The sequence below is a fragment of the Trachypithecus francoisi genome, unplaced genomic scaffold, assembly GCF_009764315.1.
Source record: "Trachypithecus francoisi isolate TF-2019V2 unplaced genomic scaffold, Tfra_2.0 Lachesis_group17, whole genome shotgun sequence".
In the NCBI taxonomy this organism is placed as follows: Eukaryota; Metazoa; Chordata; class Mammalia; order Primates; family Cercopithecidae; genus Trachypithecus; species Trachypithecus francoisi.
Window position 1 is genome coordinate 36,112,822 of NW_022681462.1, and position 20,455 is coordinate 36,133,276.

The 20,455-nt window shown below is 46.0% G+C and overlaps 1 protein-coding gene across 4 annotated transcripts in view; it reads right to left on the reverse strand.

Annotated features, from left to right (window-relative positions):
• TRABD2A (TraB domain containing 2A) overlaps nucleotides 1-20,455 on the reverse strand; it is a 60,138-nt gene that overhangs the window by 6,665 nt on the left and 33,018 nt on the right. For 2 of the 4 annotated variants that reach the window (XM_033175271.1, XM_033175268.1), the window contains exons 3-5: nucleotides 13,522-13,668; nucleotides 10,817-10,991; nucleotides 3,732-3,822 (exon numbers count right to left, since the gene is read on the reverse strand). In XM_033175271.1, the coding sequence (XP_033031162.1) occupies nucleotides 3,732-3,822; nucleotides 10,817-10,991; nucleotides 13,522-13,668 (413 nt within the window). The remainder of the gene's footprint in view (nucleotides 1-3,731; nucleotides 3,823-10,816; nucleotides 10,992-13,521; nucleotides 13,669-20,455) is intronic. The other 2 variants (XM_033175272.1, XM_033175270.1) reach the window with 2 other exon arrangements.

Genomic DNA, 20,455 nt, shown 5'->3' on the forward strand with positions numbered 1-20,455 from the left:
TTACCCCAAGACTAAGGGAGCTGGCAGGGCCTGAAGTAAGCTAGATCACCAGTTAACAGCCCTCATGTCCCCAGCCACACCCGCCTGCCCTGGATTCAAGTTCCACATGACCAGAATCATCCCTTAAGGACTGCCATATGGCGCCGACGAGGGGAAGAAGGAAACAGGTATCCCCTACTGCCCTGGTCCTCCTTGCCAGCCCCTCTTTGTGGGCATTCTCCCCCAACCCACTTCCCTGGGTCCTTAGCTTCCCAGGACCCTGTCCCTTCTTCCTGAACAGGAGCTCCTTTGGAGACCTCATCCTCTCTCATGGCTTCACCTGGGACCACTGTATGCACGTTCACCCCTAAAACCTCTCAGGTCCCTCACTGGCTGAATAAATGAAAGCACGTGAGCAGCACCGGCAATGATAGTGGCACATCAGCAATCAATCCTATCTGAGATCCTATCATGTGCCAGATGCCAGGATAGGTACTCTGGAAATCCCATTTTGAAAATTAGATCCTTGTCCAGAAGGCTCTAGAGGAAAGAAAGAGCTCTTGCACAAACTGTAGGTTCCTTGGGGTCATGCACAGGATGAACCCAGGCTGGAGCAATGGAGGAAGATGTGGCAATTGTGCTGGATCTCACAGATTCTGATAGAGAGAACTGGGGATAGTGTGGGTAGGGAAAGAATCTCTGGCAGAGGAAACTGCATGAACAAAGACATAGAGGCTAGGAAGTAAAAGGTGGGAGAAGAAAGGGTAGAAAGAAAAGGTTTAGGAGGTGGATGGGTCTGGGTTATTTCCTGGTCCTGGTTAATTGTGTGGCCTTTCACAGTTTCTTCATTAGTAAATGAGAAGGAACACTTCCCGTGCAGGCTGGTTTTGAGCATTAACAGAGAGCCCATATAAACCTGGCTACCACTGGATGATCCACCAATAAATGTTCTTTTCCTCCCCAGGGAAGTGAGAACACTGGTTCTCAGCCTTCACTGGGCATCAGAATCTCCTGGAGAGCTTCTAAAAAGACCAATTCCTGACCTTCCTTTCCCTAAAGGCAGGTGTCAGGGTTAGAGGCAGAATTAAGGAGCCTGGGAACAACCAGCAACACACACACACAACACACGTACCACACACAACACACATACCACAACAGACACCCCACACATACACAGCACACACATCAGACATGCATCACACATACCTCCACACACACACAATACACACACACCACACATACACCACACGTACCACACACACTACACACACACACCACACGTACCACACACACCACACGTACCAAAACACAACAAACACCCCACACGTACGCAACACACACATCAGACATGCACCACACATACCCCACACACACACAAACACGCACACCAAACATGCACCACACACAGGCACAATACCCACACACACACACCAGACATGTACCACACACATCCACACTACACACACCACACACACCCCACATACCACACACACCCCTCACACACACACGTACCAAACACACACACCAGACATGCACCACACATGCACCATACACGTGCACATGACACACACACACATACACCCCACACATACATATTCCACACAAACCCTGCACACAAATATCACACACACAACACACACCCCTCACACACACTCACCAGACACACACCAGACACACACACACAAACATCACATACTCCACACACATTACACACCTCCCCCCCCCCCCCACACACACACACACTCCCCAGGTAGGGCCCTCTCCAGCACCCTAGGGACAGTGCGTCGAACCCCAGTCCAATCAGCCCGGCAGGAAGAGCTGAGAAGGGACCAGAGACCAGTGAGGGAGGAAAGACCCACAGTCCTGCAGGGCACAGAGAACCCCTAAGGGCTGGCTCCTCCAGATCTGAAGGAGAACAGGAAGGAGAGAGGCAGGAGACGTGAGCCTGCAGCAGAGCTGACTCAGGCAGGGGCGGGATCCTCCCAGTCAAGGGGAGGAGGGGAGGGCTCCTCAGACGGGGGAAGTAGTATCAGTAAAGGTGGAGAGGCGGGGACAGGATGGAAGCTCTTCTGAAGCAAGCAGCAGATCCGTGCTGAAGGATAGGGTCTGAGTGCCAAGACCTCCGCGTGAAGACAATGACCTTGAAAGAGAACAATATGAAACCACGGAGGGTTTGAATATGGGACACTGGAAAGATTAGTCCCACAGGAGGGTGAAGAGTGAACCAGAGGGAGAGGGGCCTGGAATGGGGCGGTGGCCATGGAAATAGAGAAGGACAAATCCCAGCGAGTCTTTACTGGAGGAAGACAAAAGCCTGGTGGAGGAGGGAAATGAGCAGTCTCATGTCAGCCCTTCCGTAAGCTAGAAAGTGCTCTGTGAAGGGCGGTCAGTATTGACATATTGAATACAGGGCGTGAAGACAGGTGGGGATAAGAGAATCCAGGATGTATCCAGGATTTCCTGCTTGGAGGGAGACTGGAAAAAACACGGCTCCTGCCAGGCAGGAGCCTCTGGGGTGAGGGGGAACAGGGAGACAAGGTGCGGTGAAGGGGGGGCCTTCTGAGGAGAAAGAGGGCAGCTGGAGATGGGCGGCCTTCGGGCAGACACAACTGCTGGATCCTCTGTCGGGATGGGCATTTGCATCCTGGAGCGCTCTCGCTACAGCTGAGACCTCTGCCAGGAGAAGGGGGCTGCTGACCATGGATCGGGAGGGAGTAGGGGCCAGAGGAATGGAGGGGATATTAGGGGCTGATGAGTGCCCCCCACATTCACATGTTGAAGCTTCAATCCTCAGTACCTCAGAATGTGACCATTTGGAGTTAAGGCCTTTAAAGAGGTGATTCAGTTAAAATGAGGGCCCTAGTCCAATAAGACCAGTGTCCTTACTAGAAGAGAGGCCAGGGATGCTCGCTTACAGGTAAAAATGCCACGTGCCAGCAGGAAGAGAAGATGGCCATCTACAAGTCAAGCAAAGGGGTCCCAAGAGAAACCAGTCCCGTTGACACCTTGAGCTGGGACTTCCAGCCTCCAGAACTGTGAGAAATGCATTTCTCTTGATTAAATCACTCAGTCTGTGGTGGTTGCTATGACAGCCCAAGCAGACTACTACAGGGGAAGAGGAAGGACACCAGGATGGACGACCAGTTGGGAGGCCAGTGGGTGGACAGCATTGCTGAGGGCCTCCTGAGTTCTTTACAGAAAGGTCTGCAGGGGCAGAGGGCAGTTGGGAAAAAAAAAAGAGAGAGAGAGAGAGAGAGAAAAAACCTAGGGAGGAGGAAACAGCTCAGAGAAAGAGAAGGGACTTGCTCCTGCCCCGAGAGGGGTCAGACATGCACTCCCTTCACCCCTAACCCCCTGGCCTATTTACCACTGTCATGGCCTGATTCTGCCTCCCAAAAACTTCCAAAGCACCTAGGGCAAAGGACACTGGACATTAAGCCTAATTACTCCTCCTTTCCCCTACCCTTCGACCCCTAGGCAACCTTCCCTACACCTTCCCCTGCTCCCCAAACACCACTGAGAAAAAGGCCAGTGTGGCCTCTGCAGTCCAAAGTGTCCACCCTGGCAACCACGTCTGGCACAGCCCCAGCCACACAAAGCCAGTAAAATGTCCATGTAAGGTCAAGTGTGGGGGAAATGACCAGGCAGGGATTCTCTGGAGTTTCTCAGGATAGCAGCCCACCCTGGTGCCCAGGCAGCCCCATGAGGGTCTCAGCTCCCCAGCCAAGTTCATAGAAGCACAGGGCGGTTACTTGTGGATGGGTCGTCCAGCAGGGGCGTGTTCTACCTCATAGCCTTCACGCCGCAAAACATCCAGCACTGTGTTGTTGCCCATGAAATGACCTGCAGTGAGAAAAACAGTCTGAAATGCTGCAGCTCCCAGGACCACCAATCATACTTCCCAAACACACACCCTAGAACCAAGAAATTACCCTGCCAAGCCCCCTGCCTATCTGTCCAGCACAGTACAGTTCCAGAGAGCTTCTGGAATCAGGCCTGCCAACAGTCCTGCAAGGCAGGCAGGGCAGCATCAGTAGCATTTCAGAGACGACACTGAAGATCAGAACAATGCAGCAAGTTACCTGAAGTCACACAGCTAAGGGGAGAGCCTGGACATCAAACTGCAACCTGGTAAGACCTCCCAGAAGAGGTGATATGTGAGCAGGATCCTGAAAGGTGAGGACACTGGTCTGGAGAAAATACAAGAATTCAGGCTGGGCACAGTGGCTCACACCTATAATCCCAGCACTTTGGGAGGCCGAGGCGGGTGGATCACCTGAAGTCAGGAGTTCAAGACCCACCTGGCCAACATGGTGAAACCCCATCTCTACTAAAAATACAAAAATTAGCCAGGCATGGTGGCGGGCACCTGTAATCCCAGCTACTCAAGAGGCTGAGGCAGGAGAATCACCTGAACCCGGGAGGTGGAGGTTGCAGTGAGCTGAGATTGCACCACTGCATTCCAGCCTGGATGACAGAGCAAGACTCTGTCTCAATTTAAAAAAAAGAGGGGGGGGGCGCAGGGGAGAATTCCCAACTACAGGATGGAATGCAAATATGCTCTCTGAGAAAACAGGGAGGCTGGTGGGACTGAAGGAATGGCTACTTCCCAATCACCACTTTCTAGAAAAAGTAAAAGCAATCTAATCTAAGATTTGTCCTTCTTGGAGGTTTCTGCATAGGACAAACCCACTATGGTCTCAGGAGTCACAACCAGGGAACCCTGGGAGCCTGTGGCAGTACAGCAAATAGGCCCCAATATTTCATTTTCACCCTCATGCATCAAAGGTGGGGTTCATGGCTCAGCAGAGGCTCAGAAAGGGAAGTTTGGCAAAACCATTCCCTCCCATCCTCCCCTCTCCTCCCCGCAGCCTAGACCAGCCTAGACAGCTGCCAGTGCAGGGGTGATAGCTGTAACCTAGAAATGTGGGGTAGGAGAGGAGGCCACTGGAGAAGTAACCCTGGCAAACAGGAGCCAAAAATCAGCATGAGCTGATTTAAGATCGACACCTAAATAAGAAAAAAAGTCGTGTCTTTCACCACTCATCCTAGGTTATTCATTTGCAAATAAGGAACTGGCAATTTAGAACAAGTGATTATAGTTTCTACTTAGCACTTCTGACTTCAATTTTTCTTCTGCTGCAAAGGTGATTTCCATTTGTAACCTTCGTATTTTATATCCACATCCCCATGACAAAAGTTGCTGCTTGATTTTAAAACTCCAGTACTTTCCGTTTTCAGATATCCCCATTTTGCAATTAAAAGTTTGCTAACCACACAGCTTTTAAGTTTTAAAAGCACACAGTAATGTGTTTGGGAGCAATTTCTGTAGTTTCCTCTGCTCAACTTAGCCTTCAGAAGGCCCAGAGAGAAAGTGGCTACAGGAAGATAACTTTGCCCTAGAAGGAGCCGGTGCTAGATGGGGGTCACAGCCCCTGGGCACTCCTGACGCCCCCATCTAGCACTGCATCAGTATCACAAATCGAGCCCTGAGTAATGGGAAAGCTCAGGTGTTGGTGTTGCCTGTGCCACCTGCTTGGCACAACCCCCACCACGAGGGCCCACCCACCGAACTGCTCAGACCAAGCTATGCTCCCGCCTCCCGCCAGCCCAGAACTCAGTCGACCTTTCCCCTCTCCCCAGCGCCCCATTACCCCTGCACTGGACATAGGGGAAGCTTTTGGGAGCTCACCTAAGTCTGGCAGGAGTGGAAAGCAAAAACCCACACTCTAGCACCTGGGCACCTTCCATCCACGCAGACCCAGGGTGGTGCACTGGGCCACCACCACTGGCTCTGTTTCCTAACTTTCTCATCTGGGGCCTGCACCACTGTTAGGGGCCTCAAGAGTGAGGCCCAGGCTAACAGCTTTGTTACAGGAAGCCATTTGTTGAGACAGTAGAAATGTGCACATGGTACCCAATCCAGACATGAAACGCACGACTTACAGAAGAAGAAAACTGCCACATACTCACAGGCACTGCTGAGGGCACAAACTGCAATTTGTTTTGTGGCAGAACTGTTCAATGAGCATGATGTGGGGCCCAAACCCTCATATTTCTATAAGTTTTGTTAATATTTGAATATAATTCACATAACATAAAATTCATTCTTTTAAAGTATGCCATTCATTGATTTTTTTTGCATATTCAGAAAGTCGTGCAAGCTCGACCACTATCTAATTTTAAAACATTTTCATCCTTCTGACCCCAGCCCCTGGCACCTACTAATCTATGAATACTTTCTGTCTCTATAGATTTGCCTGTCCTGGACATTTCATATAAATATAATCATATGATTTTGTGACTGGCTGTTTTCACTTAGCATAATGTTTTCAAAGTTCATCCATGTAGTACCATATATCAGTACCTCTTTCCTTTTTATGGCCAAATAATATTCCATTGTGTATATATATATCACCTTTTATTTATCCATGTCAGTTGATGGACAGTTGGTTTGGTTCCACTTTTTGGCTATTATAAATAATGCTGCCATGAACATCTGTGTACAAATTTTTGTGTGGATATATGTTTTCAATTCTTCTAGGCATATATCTGGAAGTTGAAATGCTGAATCAAATGGTAGCCCCATGTTTAATTTTGAAAAACTGCTAAACAGTTTTCCAAAATGGCTACACCATTTTACACTCCCTGTAGCTATGTATGAGGGTGCCAATTTCTCCATGTCTTCACCAAAGCCTTTTACTATCCATCTTTTTTATTATAACCGAGTGTGAAATGGTATCTTCACTTTAGCATCACAACAATAGGGCTCCAGTAAAATAACAGTGGATTACAGGTGAAAATGCAGGAAGACTCAGACTCTATTTAAGAAACGTTCTTAAGAAAACACAAAGACAAAAAAACTAGAGGAAAAACTAGAGGACACTAGAGGAAACTGAAGCCTCTAGGACCCAGAGGTACATCAAACATGCCTTAGTCTGTGTTGCTATTACAAAATACCACAGACTGGGTCATTTATAAATAATAGAAATGTATTTATCACAGTTCTAGAGGCTGGGAAGTCCAAAATCTAGGCATAGGCATTCAGTGCCTGGTGAGAGCGTTTTTTTTTTTTTTTTTTTTTTTTTTTTAATACCAAGAGTCTTACTCTGTCACACAGGCTAGAGTGCAGTGGCATGTTCATAGCTCACTTCAGCCTCACCCTCCAGGGCTCAAGTGATCCTCTCACCTCAGCTTCCCAAGTAGCTGGGACTACAGGCAAACTATGCCTAGCTAAATTTTTATTTAATTTTTGTAGAAGTGAGGTCTCACTGTGTTGACCAGGCTGCTCTCAAACTCCTGAGCTCAAGTGATCTTCCTGCCATGGCCTCCCAAGGTGCTGGGATTACAGGCATGCACCACCATGCCCAGATGAGGGCCTTCTTCCTGAGTCTTCACATGGCAGGAGGGGCTAATGCTAGATCTTCACATGGTAGGAGGCACAAGGGCAAAAAAAGAGCCTACGCTACTTTCCTCCAGTCCTTTTAAAAGCATGAATCCACTCATGAATGTGAAGCCTTCATGTCTTAATCACTTCCCAAAGGCCCCACCTCTTAATACTATGACAATAATAATTAAGTTTCAACACACAAGTTTTTAGGAACATTCAGACCACAGCAAAACATTAAACAGCCCAACTCTGAGAAAGATTAACATAAACCCTCACACTAAAAACATATTTCCCTTACTTCCCATTGCCAGATACATCATATCCAGCTTTCAATTAAAAATTACAAGGCACGCTGGGAGGCAAGAAAAATTACAATCTGAAGAAACAATGAAAGCATCAGACTCAGACTCAGACATGATAGAGATTCTGGAATTATCAGATAGGGAATATAGTTGAACTGAAGAGCATCATCAATCAAATTGATCTAATTGACATTTAAAGAATACTTTATCCAACAGTAGCAGAATACAAATTCTGTTCAGCTCACATGAAACATATTTCTCCTTCATTTTTGAGTTTTGCTGGATGTGGAAATGTTTGTTGACAGTCTTTTATTTCAGCATTTTGAGTATGTGCCCCAGAGCCTTCTGGCTTGCATGGCTTCTGATGAGAAATCTGCTGTTAATCCTATTGGGGATCCTTTGCCTGCCTTGCTCTCACTGCTTTCAAGATTCTGTGTCTTTGGCTTTTGACAGTTTGGCTATGTTATGCCTTGGTGTGAAACTTTTTGATTTTATACAACTTATAGTTCATTGACTGAATGTGCAGAGTAATATTTTTCATCAAATTTGAGACATTTTTGAGCAATTTTAAATTCAAATATTCTTTTTATTTCTTTTTTTCTTTCTCTCCTGTCTTCTGAGACTCCCATTAGGTGTACATTGGCACACTTGAGGGTGTCTCACAGGTATCTGAAGATCTATTCATTTTTCTTCATTCCTTTTCCTTTCTCTTTCTCATACTGAATCATCTCAATCAACCTATCTTCATGTATGTTGATTCTTCTTCTGCCAGTTCAAATCTACTGTTCAGTCCTCCCAGTGAATTTTTCATTTCAGTTCCTATACTTTCAATCCAGATTTTCTATTTGGTTCTTTTAAAATAATTTTTATATTTTTATTGATATTCTTTATTTGGTGAGATTTGTTCTCAAACTTTCCTTTAATTCTTTAGACATGGTTTATTTTAGGGTTTTTTGGTTTTTATTTTTTGTTTTTTTTTTGTTTTTTGTTTTGGAGATGGAGTTTCACTCTTGTGGCCCAGATTGGAGTGCAGTGGCGTGATCTCAGCTCACTGTAACCTCTGCCTCCCAGGTTCAAGCAATTCTCCTGCTTCAGCCTCCCAAGTAGCTGGGATTATAGGTGCGCACCACAACGCCTGGCTAGTTTTTGTATTGTTAGTAGAGATGGGGTTTTGCCATATTGGTCAGGCTGGTCTCGAACTCCTGCCCTCAAGTGATCCATCTGCTTCAGCCTCCCAAAGTGCTGGAATTATAGGCATGAACCACCACACCCGGCCTCTTTTAGTTTTTGAACATGTTCATAATAACTAGTGTTAAAGTCTTTTTCTAGTAAGTCCAAGATATTAACTTCCTCAAGGACAGCTTCTATTGGTTGCTTGTTTTTCCCTGGGTATGGGCCATACTTTCTAGTTTTGCTCTGTGTTTTGTAATTGTTTTTTATTGAAAACTAGACATTTAAATAACATAACATATTAACTCTGGAAATCATTTTCTCCTGTCCCCTCTTCCCATGTGCACTGTTGTTGCTGTTTGTTCAGTGATTTTCTAGGACTAAGTCTCTAAGGTCTGTATTCTTTGTTGTGTGTGATCACTGAAGGATCTGCTCAGTTAGCTTAGTGGCTAGCTAATGACTGAACAGAGATTTCCTTAAATTCCTTGAACTGGTAAGTTTCCCAACCTTTGCAGAGGGTCTGTGTGAGTTTGGGGACATGTCTTTGATGCTTCAGCAGGCAATTTATGACCCTGCCTTAGCTTTCACACCCTGCTTACACAGAGCCTCAAGATCAGCCAGAGGTGAGAGAGATTAGGACCTTCTCAGGTCCTTCCTGGGCATGTGCACAGCCCTTCTCATGCATGTGACTTTCTAGGAATATTTTAGAGCTTTTCAAAATCCCCTGTGGTATTTTCCTTTTAAGTTTTTTGGGCAGCCCCTTGTAAGCTTCAATTAATATTGCTATTTCCAGCAACTATGATGTTAAACTGCTGCCACTGGTTGTTTTCAACAAACACCGTAAGAATAGGGCTATTCACACAGAGCAGCTCTGAGTCAATTCAAATGAAGACAAGCTTGGGAATGGAAATTTCAGGGAGCTATTGGACATGTCAAATAGTGATGATTCTTTGAGGATGGAGCTTTGGAGGAACTCTGAACCCATTCTGTCCCCTCTAGTAACCATTAGGCAAATGGTTTTCACAGCTAGTGTAGTTCAAGGCTCCTGATTTTCAAGACTACTGTGAAGCTGGGAAAAGGGAGATAAAAACAGAACAAGTTAAAATGCCACAAAGCCCACTGCTTCTATCAAAATTCATCCAGTTTTCTTAAATAAACACTTCTAGGATTGTTGCAAACCTTTAATTAATTTCCAGAGCTGTGGAAAAGTTGATTTTGACCATTTTCTCCAGTGTTCTTATTGCTGTTATGGAAGAACAGGTTTTTGGAGGCCCTCACCCCGCCATTTCAGAGTTGCTTCTCTCCAACCCCCTATCTTACTGGTAAAAAAAACTGAGGGACATGACTTGTTTAAGTTTATGAAGTTAGCAGAAAAAATATGAGACAACAAAGCCCAGTCCAGCAAATGATCTTTTTGCATACTGTCCAGCCTCTGGCATTTTTATCCTCAATTCCTGAGGCTGCAAAGAATTCTGTGTCAGAGTCACTCCGGGGGATAAAATTTATTTCAAGAAGTCCACAAAAGAAAATAATTGTCCTATTCTCTCTCCATGTGTGCTGTTAACCGTCAGTAACAGCTGATGTGTCAGGCCTTGGACTTGGGAGGCTCATTGTCAGGTGGAAGAGTAAAGACAGATATATTTTTAGTGAAAGTTTACAAAGCAAAAAGTACCAGGAAGAAGTTGGGATTAAGTATGAAATTCAGAGGACAAAAATGCTTTCCCAGCTGGCTCATGTGTGGAGAGAGCTATGGGTGATATCACATGCACCAGCTCATCCAGCAACATTTCAACCATGCTGGATGCTCCATCCCCAGCTGGAGCCACTCTGCAACTGAAATAAGTCAGGGAAAGTGTCACTCCCTTCATCTTGCTTCATGACTAACACAGGCTCTAAGCAGGAGTTCACCTCAACATTCCCTTCTTGGGAGAAGCCTCAGATTTCAGAGGCTACTCAGAGGTAACCCACTACTCACCAGCTCCAAAGGCAAAGAAGAAGCCTTTGTCAGGGAACTCCTCCAAAAGGGCCTTCACCCGCTTCCCTATTCTCTCATTCCGCTTGTAGATCAGCTCCCGGCGTAAGTAGCTGTCAATCTCCTGAGCAGTGATGCGCTCCTGAGGCGGTAGCGTGGCATTAATAAAATTGGGAACCTCCACCAAAATAAAGAGAAAAAAAGGGGGGCAATGGAGTTATTAACAAAGTTACTTCATTGGAGCATCAAATCCCCCAACTAGATGGTCAAGACGCTGTCAAGAGAAGAGTGACGCCATTCTTGGAGCTTCCTGTCTGCTATGTTTCTAACTATATCACATTCCCTGTAACCAAAGTGAAAAACATATTAAGGGAAGTGCACTGAATGAACTCTTATGCTATTTACAATGTTAATAGCATAATAGTTAAATGGCTCTGTCTGATGCCATGTGTTATTAAAAAAAAAAAAAGACACTGCACAGCACATCCATAGTTTTAACTTGTGTGATTCACACATGCTTTTCTTATAAAAATAGTCTTATATAGTTACATATTTTAGATTCTATTACCAAAAACATGAAATTTGTATGAACACTTAAATGTTTTATAAATCCTCTACTTTACATTTTCATTATTTCTCCACTTCCTATTTCTCTCCCTTGCTTTCCCCAGTGTTCTTTGCCTACCTGGCAAATATTTCACTTGATGCTGGTATACATGTTAGCCAGTTTCATTATTTTGGCTAATAACAGGATGCAATTGCATCAAAATTGTGACAATCAGCATGGTTCTTGCAGCACAGGAGCTACCGGTAAGGCTAGCCCTCCGTGTTTTCTCCCCACCCCCTCAGCTGTCTGGCGTCCCAAACCTCACCCTCCCGCTTCTCCCCCTGGGTGCATGCTGTCTCCTCCACCCAGGGACTTAACAATGTTACCGTTATCTTGGTCAGTATCTACCCTGCCTGCTGCTGCTGCTCCCAGTAGCCTCTCAAAAAGTTTTCCAAAGTCCTCAGACTCTGTAACATAGCATTAACTTCCATCTTATGGATAACAGATCTCCTTTCGCTATTGCCTCGAAATAATATTCTCTCATTTTCACATCGACAGCCTTCATCTTCTACTCTGTCATCTTTTTTTTTAAATCATGTCATTTATGTGAGATTCCCTGCCCATTTCCCAAAATCTCTTCTCTTCAGCAGAGCTCCCCTCTCTACCAGCTTCTCTACAGAGGCAGCGTCAGATACACAGGGTGACCTCCTCTGACATCTTGCTCCACCTTCTAAATTCCAAACATCACCCAAAGCCTGCACCACTCCCTGCTGGCCAGCCTAGCCCTCACTCACAGTGGCAGCACATTCCCTGACCTCCTGTAGGGGCCCTGTGGGCAGGACAGGTATGGGAAAGTCACAGGAGAGAAATGCATAAGACATCTATATTGTCTGCTCCGCCAGCCTCACCATTTGCCCACGTAATGACCAAATCCTCCACCCGTATTAACTTTTTTCTGCTGCTACAAATGTCAATTTCCCAATTGATCTTGACTTTTCTTCCCCTTTCCCTACCCCCAGCAAGAGTGCAGGTAAGATCTATCACCAACAACTCTATTTTTCCTTCTTTAATGTGTTTCTTGTTCTCCCTTTCCTCCTGCTTCATTTTGTCTTGATTTGACTTCCTTTTCCTCTAGATTTTTGGAGATGCTCATTACGTCTTTTGAGGCTTCTGTCATTAATGAAATGCCACCTTTCTGGACTGATGCTGCACTCAGTCTCTACTGTCCTTCTCCCCATTGCTGCTATTCCTCCTTCAGCTCTCATGTTCATACATGTCTCCTTATGACTGGGTCCCCAAATTTAACATAGACCTATACAGCATGACCCACACCCACGAGCTCCTGTCTCCCCTCTCCAGTGTCCTCATGCATGCGGACACCAGTCCTGGGTGGGGGAAACAACACAATCCCCTACCTCAGAAGTTTAGCTGATTTTTGCCATTTGCATGTAGTCCTAGAGAGGAGGGGAAGGGACCATGGCTTGTCCCATGGGAAGCCTGTTGATAAAAGCATAATAAAGATCTGTCCCACTTCCCTCCTGGAAGGAGATCATGATCTTCTGAGGCCTGACCAGCTGCTTCCTTCCACTCAGTGGCCCACAGGTAAGGCTGAGCTGGACAAACACTCAGTCCACCAGTTCAGCCACACTCATCCTGCAATACCACAGGATGCAATGATCCACTCCACGTCTGTAAATGCTAGCAGCCTTCCCAGCTCTGATGCCCCAATCCTGTAAGCATTCTGTGAATACACAGTTATATCCTGCTCACATGTTCCTAGAGGCCACGGAAACTGCAGTCAAAGTTCTGCTCCATCATTTTGCAAAAGTGTGACCTAAGTCAGCCAGGAGGTCATCAGACTCAGAACCCTTCCCTTCCTCAAGGTTTGTTCATGTGGCCCGCTGTTAAATCCTTTGAAGCTTCATCCTTTGGCTGGAATCCTGGAATTAGCCCTAATCGGTGCTCCTCTCTGTTCTTACAAGGTTTGTAAAACTTTCATTAGCTGCAGTGCCTCATTCAATGACATCTAAATCTGCCCATTTTATTTCTAGAGCCCTCATGATCTCAATCCTTTGTACACAGGATGTACATGTTGCCAGGTAATGTTTTTATTCCTATAATTAAATGTGTACTGAGCTTAGCAGAGGGAAAGGGCGCTCACCTGGGAGCTGTCATGGCTGAGGATGACGGAGCTGAGGTCCCCGCAGTTATAGTGTTTGATGAGATCCTCCGTCGTGTAGGGGATCTGAAGACTGCCCGCTCGCAGGCTCTCCTGCTTCAAGAGGGTCTGGTTCAAAGCAAAGATGACCTAAAAGAAAGGTCTCTTTTAAGTTCAATAACAAGGCAAGTATTTGCTGCCATCTTATTTCTTTTGTCCATGACTGGAAATGCCCTCACCTCTGTGCTCGTTATGTAAGGACATGGATAGTGCTACTTTAAGAAGGAACACAAATCCCTGGACAGCGTCCAAAGAAAAGGAGGAGAACAGTCCTTCCCAAATCAGCCCCAATCAGACGCACCTAGGGAACTGCCTTATGGAGGAAACAGACACCCTGGAACTCTTCCATGAGTGTGACAAAGAGGTGAGGGAACCCAAGAGCTAGCTTGTGAGGAACAACTGAAGAAGCTAGGAGGTGGGGCAGAGAGAGGGCTGGGGACTCACAGACACACCTACCAGTGGGTTCCAATTACATAAAGGACTGGGCAGGAACCAATGCATTATCCACATCTTTTCTAACCATCAATGCGGCATGGCCAGCTAACAGCGTCATTAGATCCATGGGATATTAACGGGAGTTAATGTGAAAAAATGGGAAATGAAGGCTAAAAAAAATTAAACACCAGCCTGGCCAACATGGTGAAACCATGTCTCTACTAAAAATACAAAAATTAGCTGGGCATGGTGGCATGTGCCTGTAGTCCCAGCTACACGGGAGGCTAAGGCTGGAGAATCGTTTGAACCCGGGAGGCAGAGGTTGCAGTGAGCCGAGAGTGTGCCATTGCACTCCAGGCTGGACGACAGCAAGACTCTGTCTCGAAAAAAAGAAAAGAAAAGAAAATTAAACAGGTTTTAATTTTACAGAACTTCTCAGAGTCTTTGATATACTAACGTGCAATGTGGGTCTCCTTGATGGGGAACAGAGTATGTCAGGTTTCCCAAACATATTTGAGGCACACATCACAAGAGAAAGCTTCGTTGGAACATCTTTTGGGAAAATCCAGATTCAAGATCCTGATGCCAGGAACCCTACCTCTCCAGCTCTGACCCAGCTCTCCAGTGCCCAGGAGAATTCATTTTACAAAGTAGGGAATTCTCTTGGGCACTGGAGAGCTGGGTCAGAGGTGGGGAGGTACGGTTCCTGCTATCAGGTGGGTAGTAGGGCTGGCCAGCCACTACGAGGCTCCAGACAACACTTATGACCCTGTGAAATTTTCTCTCTCACTTTCCCCATGTATAGATCCAGCTCTATAGCCTCTGACAGCTCCCGTTTCTTGTGCTTCCCCAGTAATCAGCATACAGGATGCTGCCTTTGCTGGAATATCCCCTCACTCTTTGCTGCAATACAGACAGGCTTGGTCCATTTGTGTTGCAGCAAAGACTGACTATGAGGTCTTTAGCAAGATGTTTCAACTCTCCAGAGACAACCATTAGAGGTCTCAGGTCAGCAAATGACCCTACCCAGCCCCAGCTCCCTTTCTCCTTTCACATGTTCTCATTCTGAGTAGCAAGGAGACAAGACTTCCTGGTTTGCCTCCCATGGGCCAAGGTGGCACAGACCCACTGCGTGCCCCTTGTCTCAGTCCATTTGTGCTGCTACAACAAAATGCCTGAGACTGGGTAATTTATAAGGAACAGAAATGTATTTCTCACCATCCTGGAGGCTGGGAAGTCCGAGATCAAGGCACTGGCCTTTGGTCTGGTGAGGGCCTTCCTGCTGCATCCTCACATGGAAGAAGACAGAAGGGCAAGCTAACGGAATGGCTGCATGACACCTCTTTTATAAGGCTGCATGACACCTCTTAATCCTATAAAGGTCTTATAAAGAGGAGCCTTAATCCCATAAAGGCCCTTATCCTTATAAAGAGGAGCCCTCATGGCCTAATCACCTCCTAAAGGCCTCACCTCTTAATACCATCACACTAGCAACATCTGAATTTTGGAGGGGACACATTCAAACCACAGTATCCCTCCTTCCATAGAGTTACCTCCTTCAGTTACTCTAGTATTTCCTGTGCCTGTGATTCAACCTTAATCAAAGAAGAAGGCAGATATCTCTTTGTAAAAGAATGGAAGGGAGTAAGGGATGATGAAAGGTGTCATGAAAGTTCATGCTGTGTCAACTAATCAAACAACAGAATCAAGGCAAGTCACAGTACTAAATGATCCTAAAGTTCATTCATTCATCCCTTCTTCTATTCATTAATTCAGTCAATAAATAGTTATTATATGCCTACTGTTCCAAGCACTGAAGATACACTCATGAACAAGACAAAATCTTTGCCTTTAATGGAGCTTTCATTTTACCTGAAAAAGGGGGTGTTTTTCAAGAAAAATCTTGAAAAGAAGGGTGGAAAGGGTGTATCATAGAAGCTTCTGGGAGGAGGATGAAAGGCAGAGGCCCAAAGTTAAACTCTCTGATTTCAGGCTTGCCAGGACAGCACATACACAAGCAAATCAAAACCCTTGATCATCCCAGGGTCATTGCTTTCTATTTTGCCTGGAGAGAAGGGAGGTCACCTCGTGTCACCCAGCACTATGGTGAGGAGGCCATACTATAAACACTCTTCTTTTAAGGAAGTTTGAACAGTGGACTGTGCATCAGAGTTGGTGCTGAATCTTTCTTTTGTTGCTAAAAACCACAGAAATGTGCTTTATAAATCTCTAGCACGATTTCCTGTAATCACCACATGCCTTTCCTTTCAGAGCTGCTGCAGTGATTCGAATAACAACCCAGGGGAAGCATGGCTTTCATGTGTGTTTATTTATACCCCAACTACTTCTGAAAGGCCTTAAGCTTCTCACAGATTAAAACCCAGCACAAGATAAACCATCGACCTAAAAGATCAAGAGATACAGAGACCAACTAAGTGATGAGGTAAAAGGGGCTGGATTTCCTTGGCTGAAAAGAGCAAGGATCCTGCCCCACTGTACTCACCAGCAGGTGCTAAACACCAAACACAGTGGTCGCTGTGTGTCCAAAGAGACACAGTCAATGAAAGTCAGAGGAAGGCTCCATGATGAGCCTCAAGGACAGCTTGGCCTGGGGTCATCAGACGAGGCAGCCCACCCCAAACCCCTCGTTCGCTGGCTTAGCTGTGATGTGGGGAAGTCTCTGGAGCACTGTTTATGTTAAGCAAGGGAAAGCCCTCACTGAAACAGACTCCCTGGAGAAAGACCCAAGACGGATTCCTGAAGAAAAAGTCTCTGAGTGGGATCAAAGTGTCCTTACAGGGTTTCCTTGGAGATAGAATACTCCCCTGACGACTCAAGGTGCCTGTTTGCACACTACCACCACAAACCAGGGAGGCAGGTCACTGCCATCCAGCCGTCCCACTCCAGATGGTAGCCCTTTATCACCTGTGCTGCCCAGACCTGGCGGTCCATGCCTCGGGCTGCCCTGGAGTGAAGCTGGGTAGGGGCAGAGCCTTGCCGAAGGTGCCTTGGAGTGAACCTTTGGTCAGGCCATGGGTAGCCATCTGTGGAGCTAGAGGAGGTAACTCCCTCTCCAGTGAGGAACCAAGTCCAGGGCAGGATGGTGCTCCAAGGGAAGTCTCCATGGGCACCACAGGTGCAATGCACAACCCTAAACTCACTCCCATTCGAACCACTGAGGCCCAGATATGGCATCCTCATAAACTACTGTGGCATCTCTGAAGGACCCCTCTCTGATAGGACAAATGACTGTCAGTCATCCTTACATCATTTACTTTCCTTGCTGTGCTTGGAGAACTCTGAACCAATCTGACAAATTTGGGGTTTCAGGATGTGGCTTGTGGATATGAGACTTGCTCACAAACTCCACAGTTAAGTTGACCCCAGGGCCTCTTCCAGGTGGGCCGTCCTGAATGGGGCATTGTCACTGATCAAGTCACCTCACATGAATCAGCTGAACACACCTGGGGCACAAGGACTGTTGTTTCTGGAAATCCAAAAAGGCCAGGTGCCATGAGCAGCATGCTCAGCCAGGAGCTGGGGACAGTGGCCAGGAGGGGAGAGGGGCAAAGGAGCAGGCACAAGGGTCCTGGATGGATCCACCCTGCTAGTGCTCACTGCCTCCCACTGTGCCCACTGCCTCCCACTGTGTCTCCCTTTCTCCATTCAAATCCTTCCTTTACAGTTTCTGCTAACATTTTTCATGTGTTATGTTAGGGTCCTAGGGCTGCCATAACAAAATACCACAAAATGCATAGCTTAAACAACAGAATTGTATTGCCTCACCATCCTGGATGCTAGAGTACGCAACCAAGGTGTTGACGAGGTCATGCTTCCTCTGAAGAAGTTGGGAAAGGATCTATTTCAGGCCTCTCTCCTAGCTTCTGGTGGTTCCTTGGCTTGTGGCTACATAATTCCAATCTACATAGTGTTCTTCCCACATGAATATCTATCTCTGTGTCCAAATTTCCTTTTTTTTATAAGAACAGTCACTTTTGAGTAGGGCCCACCCTAATGACCTCATCTTAACTTCCTCACCTGCAAAGACGCTGTTTCCAAATATAGTCACAATCTGAGATACCTGGGATTGGGACCACAATGGAAGAATATGGGATGAAGACATAATTCAACCCATAACCTATGTCGATCTCAGTGCTCCTTTTTTTCTAATAGTATGCATACAGTAAAAATTTTAAACAGTATAAAGAAATAGATCACCTTCCAATCCCTGCTCCCCAATCACTCTTCCTAAAAGCAACCACTGCTGCCAACACATTGTATCTCTTTTCATGGATGCTCTCTACACATAAAAACAATAGATAGATGATAGATAGATAGATAGATAGATAGATAGATAGATAGATAATCTCCTCCACTTTCATTTTGCTGCTTTGGCCAATAGAAGTCAATCAAAGGCTTTAGTCAATAAAAGCCTTTCCATGAACAAATACTGAAAATATATTACATATATAATTTTTTAATATATTTTATATATATGTGTGTGTGTATATATATAGAGAGAGAGAGAGAGAGAAAAAAAAAAGAGAGAGAAAGAGATGGAGTCTTGCTCTATCACCTAGGCTGGAGTGCAATGGCACAGTCTCGGCTCACTGCAACCTCTGCCTCCCAGATTCAAGCGATTCTTGTGCCTCAGCCACCCGAGTAGCTAAGATTACAGGCACCTGCCACCATGCCCAGCTATTTTTGTAATTCTGTAGAGATGGAGTTTTGCCATATTAGCAAGGCTGGTCTTGAACTCCTGACCTCAAGTGATCCACCCACCTCGGCCTCTCAAAATGCTGGGATTACAGGTATAAACCATTGCCTGGTCCTGAAACTATACAAGCAGAAAATAAAAAGCCGAAGTCTGGTGAATAGGCAGCCTTCACTATTTCTGAAGGAAATGCAATTCCAGCTATCCTAGTCATAGGATAACATCAATGACTGAGGCAAATCACAGAAATGGAGAAGGAAAATTTCTGACTACAAAAAGGGACAAAATCAAGGTTCTCTGCAGTCTTTTAAGTGAAAAAGCAGTTTAGGTGCAGAAGCCACTTGCTGCAGACCCCCAGATGTATCCCCCACTGTCCCAACCCAAAGCTGTCCTGGGGCCTCTGCTCTGGGCTCAGGCTGCCCCTGGCTGACTTCAAGGAGAAACCCAAGCAGAGTTCTACAGCTCAGTATTTCAGACAATCCTGTAAGGATTCAGGGCTCATTTCTCCCAGATCTCAGACCAGCCTCCTCTTCCAGACACCCAGATGTTTTGATTTTCCCTGAGACCTTCGAAGTCAGTATTTCCCAAACCACAGATTGCAACTCATTCTCCACCACTTCATTGTTGACATAAACCTTGGCATGCTCTACCCACCCATAGGCTTGCTTATTTCCCTTCGTCTTAGGCACCAGCCCACATCATGCATCCAGGGCTGCTCCGTGCTGAGTAATTGCTGCATATAAACCAAGCCAAACTTGTACGTCAGCTCTTCTGTACACCAGATTGTACACCAGATGGGCATCTTCTATAATCACAGCTATGCTCTCATGAATCTCCACCTACCTCCACCCCCAGGTGACTGCAATACACAGGCAAGGCTGGAAACCACAGACAGGACTTGTTAGAGTTAGAGCCTCAAGAACCTGAAGAAATGAACACCAGACATGTCCAACTCTTGCAAATAAAAAAAAATGCCTTAAAGAGATGCTGGTCTTGCTGCACTGGAATCAATTGATGGCTCCAGTCACCAACAAGGTACCTGAATGCCAATTCCCTGCACCATAGCTTGTAGAGCCTGACTTATACTCTCGCCAGGAGGGATGTGGGCTGTTGGGGTGTTGGCAGAATGGGCCGGCATGCTTCTGCAAGTCACAGTGTTTTCTAAGGTTTTTCCATAGAAACATAAGCCTTTCTGTGGACTAGCCTAGAAATCACCCTTTAAAACATTATTTCAAAAGAAATTCACATTTTAAGTTTCCAAGTCCAGTTGGTGGACTTGGAAGATTTCCAAGGAGATTTCCTCTCTAATAGCTACCATCATGCCAAGCTACTCACACTGATGTACCTCCAATGGGTTCTCTTGAACAAAAAAATTGCCAAGGTAGCAAATGCCTTCACTCAGGTCCTTGTCACTCACTGTCAATCTTTTTTTTTTTTATTTTATTTTATTTTATTTTATTTTTTTTTTTTTTTGAGGCGGAGTCTCGCTCCGTCGCCCGGACTGGAGTGCAGTGGCCAGATCTCAGCTCACTGCAAGCTCCGCCTCCCGGGTTCACGCCATTCTCCTGCCTCAGCCTCCCCAGTAGCTGGGACTACAGGCGCCCGCCACCTCGCCCGGCTAGTTTTTGTATTTTTAGTAGAGACGGGGTTTCACTGTGTTAGCCAGGATGGTCTCGATCTCCCGACCACGTGATCCGCCCGTCTCGCTGTCAATCTTTTAACAGCACC